The 16608-nt window shown below is 43.3% G+C and overlaps 2 protein-coding genes across 3 annotated transcripts; both read left to right on the top strand.

Annotated features, from left to right (window-relative positions):
• Positions 1-119: 119 nt before the first annotated feature.
• HYKK (hydroxylysine kinase) lies at positions 120-6642 on the top strand. Of its 2 annotated transcripts, none has more exons than XM_064721889.1 (6): positions 120-185; positions 1987-2066; positions 2362-2699; positions 3427-3569; positions 5387-5570; positions 6122-6642. In XM_064721889.1, the coding sequence occupies exons 3-6, from the start codon at positions 2369-2371 to the stop codon at positions 6583-6585; spliced, it is 1122 nt and encodes a 373-aa protein (XP_064577959.1). In that variant the 5' UTR covers positions 120-185; positions 1987-2066; positions 2362-2368; the 3' UTR covers positions 6586-6642. The 2 variants fall into 2 exon arrangements, with proteins under 2 accessions (XP_064577959.1, XP_064577958.1); XM_064721888.1 differs by lacking the exon at positions 120-185 and adding an exon at positions 1643-1878.
• Positions 6643-7280: 638 nt separating this feature from the next.
• On the top strand, positions 7281-12707 carry PSMA4 (proteasome 20S subunit alpha 4). The gene is made up of 9 exons (XM_064721890.1): positions 7281-7424; positions 7622-7699; positions 7909-7951; positions 8718-8880; positions 10164-10241; positions 10473-10561; positions 11402-11532; positions 11746-11869; positions 12302-12707. The coding sequence occupies exons 2-9, from the start codon at positions 7697-7699 to the stop codon at positions 12454-12456; spliced, it is 786 nt and encodes a 261-aa protein (XP_064577960.1). The 5' UTR covers positions 7281-7424; positions 7622-7696; the 3' UTR covers positions 12457-12707.
• Positions 12708-16608: the final 3901 nt, after the last annotated feature.

Raw genomic sequence — 16608 nt, 5'->3', positions numbered from 1 at the left:
AAAGAGTTGCAGCTGAACTAATTAGCAAAGATTAGGAGCAGGCCTGATGTTAACAGGCCACAGCTGTAGCCAATAAGAGCAGTGGTATAAAAGAGTGGATTGGTGGGAACTGGAGTCAGGTGGCTGCTGCAAGGACCAGGAACAGTCAGTGCTTAGAGGAGCTGCCTGTGGGAGACATCGAGGAGGTGTGAAACTCTGGTGATATGGAATCCTTGCACTATAATGATAATGGACCTCTTGATGTATAAGACAACAACTTTTCTTTTCCCTTCTGAAAAATGTCTCATTTAGAATCTTGATGAAATTCTGTATTAAAGCAAGCTGTTGGCCAAGGTTGAAACTCTGATAAGATCCTCACAAGTGATTTGGGGATGCCCACCACTAACCTACTTCAACCCTCACTTTCAGCACAGGCATTAGACTGGAGTTCAACTCATGGATGCTAAATTATTCAAGTCTATCTTTCTTCAGCTAATGAGACAGGCCAAAGTACAACCTTCAAACCCTGCCTTGCCTCACAACCACAGTGAGCTCCCCCAGAGTACCAGGCAGGCAGGAGAAGCACAGAAGTTTATGGGTCTTTGCTTTTGCAGTTTAGTCTGGCAACTGAAGCAAGAGTCAGGAGCACAGCTCTGCAAAGTGCATTGTAATCTTGTTTGCAGAGCTCAGGAGTGCATTTCTGTAGCCAGCTATGTTAAACGCAGCAAAAATGCTTTCCCACTGTATGGATTTTACTCCAATGAGCGAAAGCTTCAGGGCCTCAGATATCAGGAGAGGGAACCCTAAATGTTTTACAGAGCTCTATTCTTTGTGGAAAAAACCCCTTAATTTTGTGATTTCTAGTGAGAAGGGTTGGCCAATTACTTGTATTAACATTTGTTCTGAAATTGGAGAGGAAAAAATTGTTTATTGGAGAAATAGTTTCTGTTTTCTAAATTCCCTATTTGATTAAAATAAGCATTTGATGAAGATAATGTTTTCAATTTTGCGTCCTTAGTATTACAAACAATACTGAAATTTTGTGATAGAGGATTTTTAACTGATTTACTTAAGATGCTTTTGGTGTTGTTGTTTGGGTTTTGGGAGGAGGGGGTTTGTTGGGTGTTCTTCAGCGTGTCTTTCCTAAATTCCCTTTTCTTTAGGTTCCTAATTCTGTCATAGCAGGACATCAAATACAGCAGATTACCTTTTTTTTAGGAGTTTCAGAAGATATTTCTGTATTAATATTAAGGTTTGTCATTATTTTCATTAAGGGTCAAATTTTCTAGGACTAGACCTATTGTTCCAGTAAAAAGTTTCTCTGGGACAGTCTAAAGGACATCCTGACCAAGATGCCTTAGGTTTGTTATATATATTTATATGTGGTCTTCAGTCTAAGCATTTGGCAGAGATTTTGATGAGGTGTGATGATAAAAGGGTTTAAAGAAGAATAAAGAGGGCGTCTTCCCTCCTGCCCGCTGCGGACACAGGATTTCTGAAGTGTTTCGCCTTTGTGACAGGAAGTCGTAGCTTCCCTGCTCTCTCGTGCCGCGGAGACAAACAAAGCCCTCGGCCTGGGGCAGCGCTCCGGCGCCGCGGGGACGCTCCGGTGCCGCCGGGAGGCGCGGCCGGGCCCGGGCGCAGCGCGGGAGCCCCGGGCGCGCTCGGAGCTGGCGCAGCTCCGCGTTCCGCGGAGCACGGGGCGCTCCGGAGGCAGCGGGGCAGGCGGGGGCCGGGCCGGCCGGGCCCCCACTGCTGCCGGCGGCTGCTGCGGCCCCTCGGCCTCCCCGGGCTGGGCAAAGGTTGGCGCGGCTCCCAACGGGTCCAAGGGTTGCGCTCGTCTGGGGAGACTCGAGATTCCTGCAGCTGGGCAGGCGAGAGACGAGCGAGCGTCTGCAGGTTTGTGCTGCCTTTCTTAGCACAGGAATTTGCAAGGCCGTGACCGAGCAGAAAGATTTAATCTGCTTTAACGGTATGATTCACTAAAATAATTCTTGCCTTTTGCAGGCACGAATTGACGACCCCCTGATCAGGGATTCAGCAACTCTACTCCTGAGGGAGTCATTCCTATCTATCAACAATACCAGGTTAGGCTGCTGCTAGAAATGAGAATAAAGGCTTGGTTAATAAGCTCTTCATGTCTGCTATTCTGTACAGATTGAGTGCATCTCTCTAGCAGTCTTTCTTTGGAGGGGTTGCAGCCTAAGTATTTGATAAGCTATGATGTAAGAAACCTGAGCTGGCACAGGGGGTTGGTTTTCTTTGCTTGTTTAATAAATGAAGGAAAGTCTTCTCCAGTAGCTGAATGCATTTTGTTGCAGTAATTACTGCTTCTGGTGTCAGAATACAGATCAGATCATCCAGCTTTTCTTTTTCTCCTAGAGACACAATGTCTTCTGGAAATGACTGTCAGCCCCAGACCTTGACCAAACCCACGTTTGATGAGAGAGGGGCAGCTGAATTGGTTGACAGGGTGTTTGGACTGAAGGTATCTTGGATCAGCTCACTCCCCAGCTATGATGATCAGAACTTCCACGTGCGTGTCTCAGCTGAAGGTGCTGATGAGTATGTCCTCAAAATCACCAATTCAGAAGACAGCCAGGAGCCTGACCTCATTGAAGCGCAGACCCAGGCCATGATGTTTCTCAGTGCTCAAGGCTTCCCTTCAGCTACTCCTTATCTGACAAAAGATGGTCACATAATGTCTCTGGAATCGGGAGGTGAGCCACCGTGGGCACTGTGCTGCCCCACTCTCACCCTTAGCTGGCTGTGGCTTGCCATATGGCACACCATGTGTATGCTAAAGGGAACTCTGGGCTTGTGTCTGAATACCAGGGATATGCATCAGGTGACCTGGATTCCAGCCATAACAGTCCAAAGTTAAATACCAGAAGCAAAGTAACTCAGAGAGAATAATAATTAACTAGGAGAACACTTAGGAAAACACTTCACCTTAAGGAATTGGAGAAAACATTTGTCTGACATGTGTCCATGCACAGGAAAAGTTAAAAATGCCTCATTAACTACATGCTGCTTGAAATTATTAGCCTTCAGAGTGGTGTAAAATACAGTTCTACCCCATCTCTGAAGCCAGAATAAATTGCTTAAATAGTGCTTGGAAGAATAACTGTGTTGGCATTTAGCTTTTACTGTCACTGTAACTTCTGAGCAGCATTTGGGATTCCTGAGACCTGTTCTGCTGCAAAACTTCATGTGGGAGTGTGCAGGCACTGGAGCACACCTGCTTGGTGCTGAGTTTTTCTCAGTATAGATTTTCTAAGTGTGTTAAGGTTTGCACATTATTACACAACAGTCTGGTAAATCAAATCTTTGCATTTTTATGAGCTACATCTGACAACTTCTACGCTGGGATACACCTTTTTTGCCTCTGGCATTAACTGTTACTCAGCACACAGCAGAGTGACTGACTGCATCTCTCCTTGTCAGGTACTGGACTTGGGAGCAAGAAGTACATGGTCAGACTGCTGACTTACCTGCCAGGTACACCAGTAGCAAAAATCACTACCAATGCTCAGATTCTGTATGAGATTGGGAGGCTTGCTGCCAGTGTGGATAAAGTGCTCTCAGAGGTGAGTTCTCATGCTTTAGCCTCACACTTCTCTCTCAATCCATGTCTCTGCAGCGTTTGCTCACGTGCCTGCTGCCTGCCTTCAGACCTGCAAAATGCAAGTTGGTGACTGCAGGTGTCAGTGGCTCAGCCTCCAGGCTGGCTGGAGCCTTTCCCCAAGTACATGACAAGTGACTGGTACTGCTGATCCTCCTGCAATGCATTTTTGTACCACGAATAGGGAGATGAGGAGTTGTTTTTATATATGCAAAGCTCACCTGTTAATGTTTCAAACCTGGCAAATAAAGGAGAATGAACCCTAGGGTGTTTGAATTAGAAGAACAGAACACCAAGCTTGTTTTAAAGGATTTTTGTGTAGTGCTGAGCTGGCTGGCTGATCTGTTATTCTGAATTCCTTTTGACTTGCTGACTTTCTTCTCTTCGTTAGCACTGTGGCTGTTTCACACTGGTACCCTCCCTGCTGTGCCAGCAGAGATCTCTGACACTTCTCATTTGCACCACTTCCACTCAGTCTTAATGCAAACTGAGTTCTTTACTCTGTAGTTACACAGGATAATAAAGCTGATCAGTCAGCCAGTACTGAGTTTGATACATGAAAGACCTTGCATTACTTATTAACCTTTCATTAACCTTTCCTTCTCATGTTCCAGCTGCCAGCTTCAGACAGTTATGAAATGTGAATTGCCAGTTTTATGAAGCACATTCTTAAATTACAAGAGCATTTTCAATTGTGAAAGATAACTTACTGTTACCTTCTGACACACTGGTCACACTCTTAAAATGTGGTTAAAATAAGCTAGTCTCAAAATATGCTATGACTGATCCTGCTAAGGAGGAAGTAGTTAATGAGAAGAAATTCTGATAGAAAAGGCTCTTTATTCCCTTAACACATGGATTATCATCCACCAAGGTGGTTTAGGGTTGATCTTGTTCTTTATTTGTTCATACACCATCAACTTTTGACTGTCATTTAGTGATCTTTAAGAGGCTTAATTTCAAACATAGTTATTGTTTTTTTTTTTTTTCTTAAAAGGAAGCCAGCTACTCTTGTGGGAAGTTGTTGTTTTGGTTTTTTTTTTTAATTTGCCCTATGCACTGATGCAGTCTGGCCCAGTGTCACCTTAATAAGCATTTGAGGAGTCCAAGATAAGCATGGCATGGGACAGATGCTTTTCCTCTTTGAATGTCATGTTCCAAACCATTTGCTAGGGAGAATGGGGTTAATGACCTTGTATGTTTAAAGTAGTGAGGCCTGGATGTACAAAAGCAAATTTTCATGAGCATAAAGCCATGGTCAGTGTCTCCATAAACTGCTGTGCTCAGGATTTTCCACACACCAGCTGTTCCCAAGGCTTGTCCCCCAGAGGTCCCAGGTTAAGGCACAGAGTGTGCCTGCTCCCAGCATGCTGGCAGGTTTTGTGCCTCTGCTGCTCCCACAGCTTTCTGCAGCACCAGCTGTGCAGGCTGAGCTCTGCCAGAGTGGGACTCTGGCCTTGGCAGGGGCTCAGAGTTGCTGCTCTTACGTCACCCTATGGACAGTTAACAGCAGTTTTACATTATACAAATGACTTTAGATAACCTTTGTACCTAAAACATGGGGAAAAACCATCCAGGCTGTACGTAGATATTAAGATGCTTGCTTTAATCATTCTTCAGGTTATTCTTTTACTTGATAAAAAACAACAGTCCAACTCATGGTGCTTTTCAGTGAGTCTTATTAGAAACCTGTTAATATTAATAGGGGTTTTGAATCAAGCCCTTTGATCATAAAGTCTGCAATTTTTCTTATGCCTATATTATTGTGTGCTTCTTCCAAAGAAATTCCAGCATCCATCAGTAAAAAGTCTGCATCGAGGTCGGTTCATTTGGAATCTGGCAAATGTTCCTCTTCTAGATCAGTACATTTATGCCTTGGGCCAGAACAAATACCGTGCAGTGGTGGAGCAAGTTATTGAGCAGTTCAAAGGCAAAGTAATACCCAAGCTCAGCAGTTTCCGAGCCTGTGAGTATTTTATTCTCCTTGTAATTATGTTGAACTGAGACACAGAAATTTCATACAGGAGTTTGGCTCTGTAGAGAAGGAAAACAAAAACAGCAAAAAAATTAAATATCTTTTTCCTAGCCTTGACATGGACACAGCACAGAGTAAGCCAAGAGGAATGTTCTGTCCAGTCAGGGTCAGTTCTTTATTTTTCTGATGAGTTTCCTCCCAGTTAAGTTTATGATTTTCATGCTGTTATATCAGCTTACTAAATATATATGGAGTACAGTGCTACCTTTCATAAAGGCCCAAATAAGTACTTAATCCAAATTTTGGAATTCAAATGACATTGATATTGATGAGGATGTGACAGTTCTTTAGTTGGTGCTGTCGGGTATCTGGCAGTGCAGGAGAGCTTCACGGGAAGCAGTAAAGGTGTGACAGCCAGCACTTGATGCTGCAGGGGACTAGTGTGGTTTTGTAGCTGAGTGTTAGTTTGACATGCATCTTCCCAAAGCTGTTTCAGCTGTTTAATAATTATTAAATACTGTTTCTATTTCTTCTGTGTTTAGGTATCAATCATGGAGACCTTAATGACCACAACATTCTAGTAGACTCCTGTTCTGCTTCCCTGGAGACTCCCCAGTACAGAGTGTCTGGCATCCTGGACTTCAGCGACATGAGTTATGGATATTACGTGTTTGAGGTTGCAATAGCCATCATGTACATGATGATTGAGAGCCCAGACCCTCTGAGTGTTGGGGGACATGTTCTCGCAGGGTTTGAGAGCATCCTGCCGCTCACTGCTGAGGAGAGAGGTGCCCTCTTTGTCCTGGTGAGCGGGAGGTTTGCACAGTCCCTCGTCATTGCTGCTCACACAGCTCTTCTGTACCCAGAGAACAAGGAGTACCTCACAATCACGGCAAAAACTGGCTGGAAACACTTAATGACAATGTTCGAGATGGGCCAGGAAGCTGTGGAGAAGAAGTGGTTTGAGACTGCCCAGGCGTACACGCACCACGCACCTGCCCCGTAGGTCCGCGGCTGCTGAGGTACCGGGGGTGACACCGCACTGAATAAAGCAATAAAGGCGGCGCTGTCTGAGCTGCATGGGGCACGTCCGCGGGCAGGGCAGGACCCCCGGAGAGAAAACCCCGGCTCCTTTCCCCGGGAGAGAAAACCATTACCGCCTCCACGGCGGGCACAGGGCTGTGGCCATTACCGCCCTCACAGCCGGGGGAGGGTATGTGACTTATTTTGCACCCTCATGGCAGGAGCCGGGCTCTTTCCCGCCCTCGTGCTAGGGTGCGGTGTGACCGTTACCGGCCCTCACGGCAGGGATGTGCGGTGACCGTTACTGGCCATCACGCCGGGGTGCGGTGTGATCGTTACGGGCCCTCACGGCAGGGATGTGCTGTGATCGTTACCGGCCCTCACGCCGGGGTGCGGTGTGACCGTTACGGGTCCTCACGGCAGGCATGTCCGGTGATCGTTACGGGCCCTCAGGCCGGAGGTGCGGTGTGACCGTTACCGGCCCTCGCGGCAGGGGTGCGCTGTGACTGTTAACGGGCCCTCAGGCCGGAGGTGCGGTGTGACCGTTACCGGCCCTCGCACGGCGGGCGGGGCCGTTTCCCGCCCCTTTCGGCGGAGCCCGGGCACGCGCACGTGACACTGCGGGCTGCGCGCGCCAGCACCGCCCCCGGCGGCAGGAAAGGGCGCAGGCCCCGCCCCAGGCCGGCAGGCGGCACCGCGCAGGCGCGGCGGCCATTTCCGACGCAGCGGTGAAGGTTCGGGCGCGGCCGCAGCGCCCGGTTCTTGCCCGCCGGCTGGGCCTCGGCTCCCCCCGCCCGGCCCAGCGGCTGCCTCCGGCCCGCCGTGAGTGAGGACGGGCAGCGGGTGTGCGGTGGGGCGCGGGACGCGTCTCTGCGCGGCGCGGGAGGCGGCGCGGCCCTCGCTTTGTGCCGCGCTGAGGATGACTGTGCAGTGCGGGCGCGGGCGGCAGCGCCCCCTGGGGCCGTGTCGGGTGCGCTCGGTGCCGGTTCCCGGTTCACGTGCCCTGTGCTCTCTTGCAGGCCCGGTGCCGGTTCCCGTGCCCTGTGCTCTCCTGCCGGCGCGCTGCCCTCTGCCCCTGGCGCGTCCCCGGCACCATGGTGAGTGAGCCGCCTTCCCCGGAGCTTTGCTGAGCCGCGGGTGCTGCCGAGTCACGGCCCGGGCGGGGGCGGCGGTCACACTGCAGGGGCCGGGCTGCGGGCACCAGTGACCAGCCCGCGGTCACCGGCTGGCTGGGTCTGTTATATAGGGGCTTTATGGCGTTGGTGACAAGAGACTGGTGATACTTACTGAGCTATTCCTTTTACAGTCTCGAAGATATGACTCCAGAACTACCATATTTTCTCCGGAAGGTATTTTTTTAACCCGGCACTTTCAAGTCAACTCTGACTGTTCTGTCTTCTCAAAACTATGAAAACACTTGCACAAAGGGTGGTTGTTAGTAGCATGCTTCTCTCTGAATATGAATTACAGATACCATATTTGCCCACACCCAGTTCTGTATGGACAGCAAGGGTCCAAAGTGGACACTTTCAAATTCATTCTGATTGAAGCAATGATGAGACTGAGTCCCATTAGTGAGTAGTGTCACGTGCCATGTTTTTGAAATAACCATTTGTCTCTTGTTTGAGCATGGTTAGATTTTGTCACTGTCCCCTGAGAATGGATAAGGTCCTGCGGGTGCAGTCACGCCTTTCCTTGTTATTCTTGCACATGCTGAAACAAGTACGTACAAACCATGTTTTCTTACTTCTTAGATGGGAAGAACCCAAGAAATCCAGTATAAAATATTTTCTTTGTTTATTGAAAATTTGTCTTGGGTTATTCTACTGCAGCACAGACTTCTTTAATTTTTTTTCCTTTTTTTTATTAGAAAGGTGTGTTTTTATTTTATAGAAAGGGCTTTTTTTCCCCCAGTGGCCATGTCCAGTATTACCTTATTTTCCTTCTTTGATTCCTTCCTCCTTTTCAGCCAGTTAATTTACAACTGACTGGTAAGAGACTGAAGGAGTAGGTGGGACAATGAGCACTTGTCAGATTCTTGTAACTGTCAGTCACCTTGTGCAGTTGGTGTTGTTCGGTGTCACTTTGCTGACAGGAGCTGCAATCCTTTCCCAGGTCGCCTGTACCAGGTTGAGTATGCCATGGAGGCCATTGGCCATGCAGGGACCTGCCTGGGGATTCTGGCAAACGATGGAGTCCTGCTGGCAGCAGAGCGGCGCAACATTCACAAGCTTCTCGATGAAGTGTTTTTCTCAGAGAAGATTTACAAACTTAATGAGTAAGTTGAAAGGGTGATTAAATGTCCTGTGACGTTATTAATAGCAAAGTGCTGATTAGCATATAACCTGGTCTTATTTTATTTGAAGTGTTAATAATCTTTTTGTTTGGTGTTTTAGACAAGTATGATTATTCTGTCATTGTTCATTTTAGTAGTTCCCCTTCTAAAGTAGAAGTATTGCTGGTTTGGTTTTTTTTATCTCCAGGAGAATTTTCTAGGTATAATAGCTTGTTTGTTGGTACTACACCATACAAGGTGATGATATTGTAGCAGTTAAGAAAACTGGGAAGTCTCAGTTTTACAAAATACCATTGGAGGGCAGAATAAAGAGTGCACACAAAAATGACCAGGCTATTTCAGCTCCTTTTCCACATCTGTTTTTCTTTGGTGGCTTGAAAAGTCTGAGGTAACTAGGTAAAATGTGCCTTAGGCTTCTTTGCCACAGTTGTAGCAGAGATAAAACATCTGTCTATTATTTTCATTCTAGCTCTTGGAAGTTGAATTTGTGATGTCAGACCAAAGAGTTTTATGGATTATGCTTTTTTGTTGCAAGGGAGGTAGAGCTTCATCCTTGGCAAAAGCTGCAAAGGAACACATAGTTTTCTATCCTGTCTGCCTCCCATTCCATGTTGATCTTTAAAGCACCTGGAACTGTAGGAAGTACTGGATTTTCAAGGAGGCAGTGTAACAGCACACTGGAGTAGTCACCTAGAACAGCCCTTCCGTCTTTTGGAAAATTCCTAATTTCACAAATCTTTTTTGTGTAGCAAAAGATTTGTAGCATATCAGATTGAGCTAAAGAGATACTAAATTAAGATCCAACAAAACAATCGAGGATTAAAGTGCTTATTTTTGTTAGGGCCCTACCAAGACCATGAAGTTTCAGTTACCCAGATGGCACGTGTCAGCCAGCAGCCCCCACTGAAGGCCTGTCACATCTGTGTGCCTCCTTCTGAGGTGTGCTGTGGCAGGTGGCCTCCTGAGAGGCACCTGTATGGGTGTGCCTAATGGCTCTTGTAAAACCCCTCAGAACTGTATGTATAACTAACATACTGATTTACTGACTTTGGCTGTCCACCTCTGCTCTTAGCAAATGGTTACTGATATTTTTGGTGCACCCTGAAGGCAGGAGCTGATGAACCCATTTTGTATGGCAGCAGTGTAGCTTTGATGAGAAAGGCCCAACAGCAGGTGCTCTGCTTGAACCTCTGTATGAAGATGTGAGTTGTTTGCTTGGTTGGAGATTGACAGGAATTCAGTTAATTTGTATGCTTTTCTTGCAGGGATATGGCGTGCAGCGTGGCAGGAATAACTTCAGATGCCAATGTTCTAACAAATGAGCTGAGACTGATTGCACAGAGGTGGGTCTGCTGACAGCTAACGTGGTTGTACTCACCTGTGCTGCCACATTCAGCTCTCTTTATGCATTAGATCAGAATGAACATGCATTTAGTAGATCAGAAATAGGTTGAAATAGAACTGCTAGATCACAGATACTCTTAACTTGGGAACTTGTTTCCTCTTAAATGTTGCGTGGGATATGGTTAACAAAACAAGTGTTGAAAACTGGTTTTTTTCCTCTTTGATATTAGGTATTTGTTACAGTATCAAGAGCCCATTCCTTGTGAACAACTAGTAACAGCACTGTGTGATATCAAGCAGGCTTACACACAGTTTGGAGGTAATGAAGTGTGATGAATCATTGTGTTACTAAATGTCTCAAGAACAATTCTGTTACATAATGTGAAGGATCTAAGTCTGTGGACAGTTCTACTGAATTCTCTGAAAAAGTTACACTTAGGAAAAAAATATCCTAATTTAAGAGGGGAATGGGTAGTCATGGTTACTGTTTTTTGCTTCTGAGGCTTCTACTTTTTATGGCTTGGGAAGTTGATGGCTGAGATGCTGGCTCATTGCACAGAATGCCTTGAGTGCTCTTGCATTTAATGAATGCCATCAAAAGACCAGCCAAAAATTGTTTAGGCAACCTTTCAACATTTTGGGCCCATCCAGCATAATGGCACAATGAATCAAAAACAAGGCTGTATGTAGGGGTATCAGTGGCTCAAGCAATATGTTAGAAAATGATATTGTAAGTAGTGTTCCTTAGTATGTGAACTGATGATTGTGTTGTTTTATTGTTTTACATATATGTAGTGAGAGAGAATTACCTTTTAAACTACCTGGCTTTTGACTTTGCTAAGTTAAATGCTTTAACAGCTAAGCTACATACTTGAAATACTTACTACATTTTGATTTAAAGTTCTGAGATAGTAAATTACAATTTGTGAAGACACAAATGAACTGCTTTTAAGATTAAATGGAATAAACCTCTGCTGCCTTCCACCCCATGACTTAGAAGGAAATGCTGGCATGCTTATCTCAAGCAACAGAAGTGCAGAACTGTGTTAAATCCTAGTTCACAGGAATAGATTGAAAAATGAAATCAAAGAAAATAATTGTAACTTGTGACCAATCTTGTTACTAAATTTAGGTTGCTAATAGCCTTCTTTTCAAACAGGAAAACGTCCTTTTGGTGTTTCATTGCTCTATATTGGCTGGGATAAGCATTATGGATTTCAGCTGTACCAAAGTGATCCTAGTGGAAATTATGGAGGGTGGAAAGCCACATGCATTGGGAATAATAGTGCTGTAAGTTCTGGTTTTTTTCTTCTCAAAAAGACAAGTTAAAAAGTGTAAATTGTACTGTATTAATTAAGCTGAGTTGTTGATTATTAATGCAGGAGAGATTTACAGGTAATTGTAGGAATGCTGCTGTCAACTCATGTGTTATTATCTGGCAAAACCCCACACCCTGGCTGTGTGGTTGGTTACCCAAAGTTTTAATTTCTGTGAAATTTACAGGCAGCTGTGTCAATGCTGAAGCAAGACTACAAAGAAGGGGAAATGACCTTAAAGACTGCCCTGGCTTTGGCCATTAAGGTTCTAAACAAGACCATGGATGTCAGCAAGCTCTCTGCTGAGAAAGGTGAGCGTTCTCCACACGGGCTGGCACCTTCTGCTTAAACAAAGGGAGCGGTGAGTGCACATATTCCAGATGTGGCTCACTGGAGTGTCAGTTGTCACAAAAAAGTGTTTTCAGAAATGCAGCAGTTGTCAGCCTTAGCCCAAGAGGCATTCAGGTAGCTCAGTCCAGGCTGCTGGGCCCTGTTGGGCAGCTGCAGAGGCGAGGCTGCAGCTTGGGGATTGGAGCAGAGCCCTGATTGTCTGGGAGCAGAGCCCTGAGAGGAGCTGCCCTGCTGCTGAGCTGAGCTGTGCTGCAGCAGGGAGCTGGGCTGCTGCCTCCAGCCAGGCTGCCTGGCACACGGAGCTTTGGAGCCTTCTGTCACTTGTCATCTCAAACCTTGCCCTGCTGATGATTGCTGTGCCTAAACGCTGCTGTCTGTTCCATGTGTTTCAGTTGAAATTGCAACACTGACAAGAGAGAACGGAAAGACAGTAATCAGGGTTCTGAAGCAAAAGGAGGTGGAACAATTGATAAAACAACATGAGGAGGAGGAAGCAAAAGCTGAACGTGAAAAGAAGGAGAAAGAACAAAAAGAGAAGGATAAATAGAATATGAAATCAAGTGTTCTCTAGATAATAAAGGACCTGCTTCAGCAAAAGATAATCTGGATTTTTGTGCTGTAGAAGCCTTACAGCCATGCCATGGAGGACCCAGAAGTACTTTTGATGAACCAGGTCCTTAGTCATCATTTAGATAATTAGTTTACTGCTCCTTACATCGACCAATAATTGCTTTAATTCTTGAACACTCTTTCTTTCATCTTCTATTTTTTATTATGGAATAAAAGTTAAGAAGAATAGTGATGGGTGTCTTTATTTCCTCAGTAATGCCTGGATATGCACAATCTTGAGGAATTTAATCGCTTTAAACCATTAAAACAAGGTATATGCTAGTTGGTAAAGAACAAATATGGTGTTAGAATTGTTAGAATTTTGTGTATATGTGTGGGTTTTCCTTTAAAGGTAGTGAAAAGAGCTCCTAAGTTTGAAAAGTCATTTCACAAATACAGAATTAAAGTGTGCTGGCATGCCAAGTTTTAGTTTTGGCCTATTTTGTTCTATAGCAGGCTCTGTCAAACTGATGGTCTTGCAAGCAGTAGTGTTTTAAAAATGCCCTGTAGCAAATGTGTTCAGTTTATCATAGCCTTCACAAGTGCATGTGTTTTCTAAGGAATTAATCATACAACACTAGTTATATTCACACAAACTAGAAAGACATTTTACAAAGGCCATGTGAAAATGCTTTATCTTGTCAAAGTACAAATAGGTAAGTAAAATAGTGCATGATTTTTAGGCCATGTTGACTACTTCACATTTTATCCTGAAAGGAAATTAAGATGTTTTATGTTTAGTTGAGTGTTGCTGATACTTCCCCAGTGAATTTGATTCCTTTCTCTGACACACCAGTCAAAAAAACTAACCAGTTAACCACCAATTAATTGGGCATTAATTAGGAATCAGTCATTTTTGTCCAGCTTGCCCCTCTACTGAATGCAAAAAAGTATGATTGTCAGATTGACAAAAATCTCTTCTACTTTTGAAAAAAAAACTGATCTGGAGTGAACAAAGGAAATAAAAAGTTACTGAAAATTGCTGTGCACCCATTCAGATATCAAAAGCAAAGTGAAAAGCCTGAGTGCTTAAAAGTGAGGCCTTGCTGAATTTCAAACCATAGCAGCAGTGATCCAGCCCATTTGTGCCCACCCTGGATTGTATTGATCTTGTAAAGTTGGTTTGATTTTCTCACCCCAAAGGATAACTGATGTATACAGGATTTAGTATGACCACTTAAAGAAACAGAGTGAATCCATACAGTGTTTTGTTGGTTTATTCATCTCAGACATTTTTCACTAAAATGTACTTTGTCAACATGGCCAGAAATGACCCTTCCTCCCGACTAAACCCATTTTTGAGTTCACTGCTGTAAGAGTCACTGTGGAGAACAGAGGGAAGGAATCTGACTCAAGATGTCTGTGCTGCAGCTGTGTTGTCCTGCACTCACTCTGTTCAGAGAGGGGGGAGGCTCTGGGTTCTCTGCAGGACCTGCTTGCTCATCCTCCAAGCCTTGGTGCAGCCCAACTGCTTCAGTCTTTAGCACTGAACTTGGATAGCACTTTGTTAATACACAAATTTTATAGCTAATGAAAGTTCTACTGACTTATTTACACCTTGTGCTGCAGTAGGTCTTCCAAATAACAACATGGGAATGGTATTTCATGTAACAATTCCTGAATTGTTGCAGACAACATGCAATGGGTAATATTTAATCTCCATTATAAAGGATTGTATAAATACCTCAAGCTCCATTTTATGTAAAAAATCAGTGCTCAATCTTTCTATTTTTTGATACCATGAATGCAATATATCAGCATCTTTTGCAGATTTCTGGATCGCTGATGATGGTTATACAAGTACTTGGAAAATGCTCTAAAAGCAGCAATGCCAAAATGGAGTTTTTTCTCACTTCTCAAAGATTACTTGCAACAATATGTGATAGATTCCAGCAATGCTTTCTGTCTTCTGGGAAAGTGTTAGTGCATCTGAGATTGTGTTCATCAATGTATATAGTTCATAAAAGGCAGTTTGTTTAGTGTAATAGTGTAAGCATTATCAGGTATCTTAGAATATAGACTTAGTAAAATATTTTTCTTAGAAGCATTTTTTCTAAAAAAATGGGGATAACTCATATATGCATATTTTGGTTGAAAGAATTACCAATATCATTTTCTTGCCAAACATGGCATCATTTGCTGGTAAAGGAGAACTTTTTAGATACTGTAATAATAAAAAGTTGGAATGACTTTAATAAATGTATTGAAGCATTGTAATACGTTTTAAAAGATCTATTTATTTAAAGGTTTTGTTTGCACAAAGTGGAAGAAGTATTGTCTAATACTTCTTGAGTATAATCTTTGAACAGTAATTACCAATTTCATTTAAAAAAAACATTATCTCTCCTGAGTGCCATTAATAGCTGATTGTGAGCTGAGCCTCAGTTCTGCCTTGGAATAGGCAAGTAACACTAGCTGGCAGTCATGTCCAAGATGTACAGCCAAGTTCTCCTAACCAAAATTTAATTTGGGATTAGTTTCTGCATTTGAGCCTAGGGCAGTAAGCAGATGCTGGAGATCTTTCTTTATTAGAATCTTCCTGAGCCATCTGGACACTAATGCAAGTTTCTTTCCTGTTCTTCCTAGAAATAAGAGCAGTGTTTGACTGCATTGGCCTGTTGTATTGATTCTGGCTTTGTGTGTTAAAAAAAAAAAAAAAAATTAAAAAAAAATCACCACCAACTGTGCCTTCTCTGGGAGTGGTTTGGGGATAAGTCGTAAGAACAGAAAAATGATTCTGGCGATACATTTGAGGTATCTTTGCTAATCAAAATGATCTTCCTGTTCTTTGTATGTTTTTTTTTTTTGGTGTACGTAGTGTTTACATAGAGTTTAGAGTGTAATACATAAGTATTTAAAATATTTAGCTATTGCTGTGGATTTAATGTTATTTTAAAACAAGATCTTCATGTGGTGCTGTGGAAGGTGACAGATTTTTCCAGTTAGGTAAAAGTATTTACTTAATAGTGTTTGCATAATAGGATGTTTGTAAACTTAAAAAACTGGTTAGCTTATATCTCACTTGAGTGCATGATAGAACTTGTTAGGGCAAATATGCAAATATTCACAAATAGATTGTCCTAAGAAATTGTAATGTGGTTTGTTATTCTAAGTAGTTTAAGAGATAATGAAACTACTGCTTCTTCAATAATTACCTGTGCTGTCTCTTGCATCTGTCAGTGTTTAAAAATAGTTAGCTTGTTTTCTAGGTGACTGTATTCTGTTCAAATAAAGTCAAATTAACTTCCAAGACTGCTTCTTATATGACCTCCATTAGGTATGCTTCCCTCTTCATCCAAATATTTTACTTGTCAGTTACAAAAGCACCTGAATTAAGAGACAACAAAAAACTCCTGATGTTAAATTTGACAGCTGCTTCTGCTTTCGTATGTATTTCCAAGGTAATTATTTATTCTTTCTCTTCATAACCTTAGAATTAGGAAAATTTAAATAAAGTGTGTGAAGATTTAATAAAATGTGTTGTGAAAATGAATATAATTATTGAAAGGTGTTCAGTGTTTCAGAGGCCTCAGGACTGTCATACATGGATAACACAGCTCAGTATACAAGACATGTAAGCCCAAGAAGCTGGTGCACTCAAATCCTTCATACATGAGAGAAACTCTTTCATTTTAGACTGGTGGAGATCCTAAGACTTATTTAAATGTCTTTCATTTTCTTTAAAGAGTATTTTCTCCTATGTTCTTCTGCAGTAAAAATGATCCTAGTTTTCAAGTTTTAATTGCATTTATTTCTACTACAACATGAAAACCCACTGAAGTTTACCCACTTTGGATCTAAGAGTACCATTCACTGGCTTTAATCTGGAGAAAATTCAGCTTCACTAAGTTTTTAGAACATTTCTCATTTTACAAATAGAATTGAACAGCTGGCTATTTTTATCTGGGTTTAATTTGGCATTTGGCTTTCCAGTTAAACTACTCTTCGGTGCACAGTAAAAGCTGCCATCAGCCAATTTATTGCAGATTCTCAGAGTGTACTTTAGCAGGGACCTTCAGATGTCACCTCCTGCTGACAAGGGTCCTTTGAAAGACAACATTACTCATGTAATTGTTTAGGCTTTCACTTA

This window comes from Zonotrichia leucophrys, chromosome 10, assembly GCF_028769735.1.
Source record: "Zonotrichia leucophrys gambelii isolate GWCS_2022_RI chromosome 10, RI_Zleu_2.0, whole genome shotgun sequence".
Lineage (NCBI taxonomy): Eukaryota > Metazoa > Chordata > Aves > Passeriformes > Passerellidae > Zonotrichia > Zonotrichia leucophrys.
This window is presented reverse-complemented; position numbering and strand designations above follow the sequence as displayed.

Bases quoted from the DNA above. Each gene is read 5' to 3' on its own strand.
- HYKK (XM_064721889.1), top strand. From the start codon at position 2,369: ATGTCTTCTGGAAATGACTGTCAGCCCCAGACCTTGACCAAACCCACG. The intron at 3,570-5,386 runs GTGAGTTCTCAT...CTTCTTCCAAAG, and splicing joins TGGATAAAGTGCTCTCAGAG to AAATTCCAGCATCCATCAGT. The intron at 5,571-6,121 runs GTGAGTATTTTA...TTCTGTGTTTAG, and splicing joins GCTCAGCAGTTTCCGAGCCT to GTATCAATCATGGAGACCTT.
- PSMA4 (XM_064721890.1), top strand. The intron at 10,242-10,472 runs GTGGGTCTGCTG...CTTTGATATTAG, and splicing joins CTGAGACTGATTGCACAGAG to GTATTTGTTACAGTATCAAG. The intron at 11,533-11,745 runs GTAAGTTCTGGT...TGAAATTTACAG, and splicing joins GCATTGGGAATAATAGTGCT to GCAGCTGTGTCAATGCTGAA.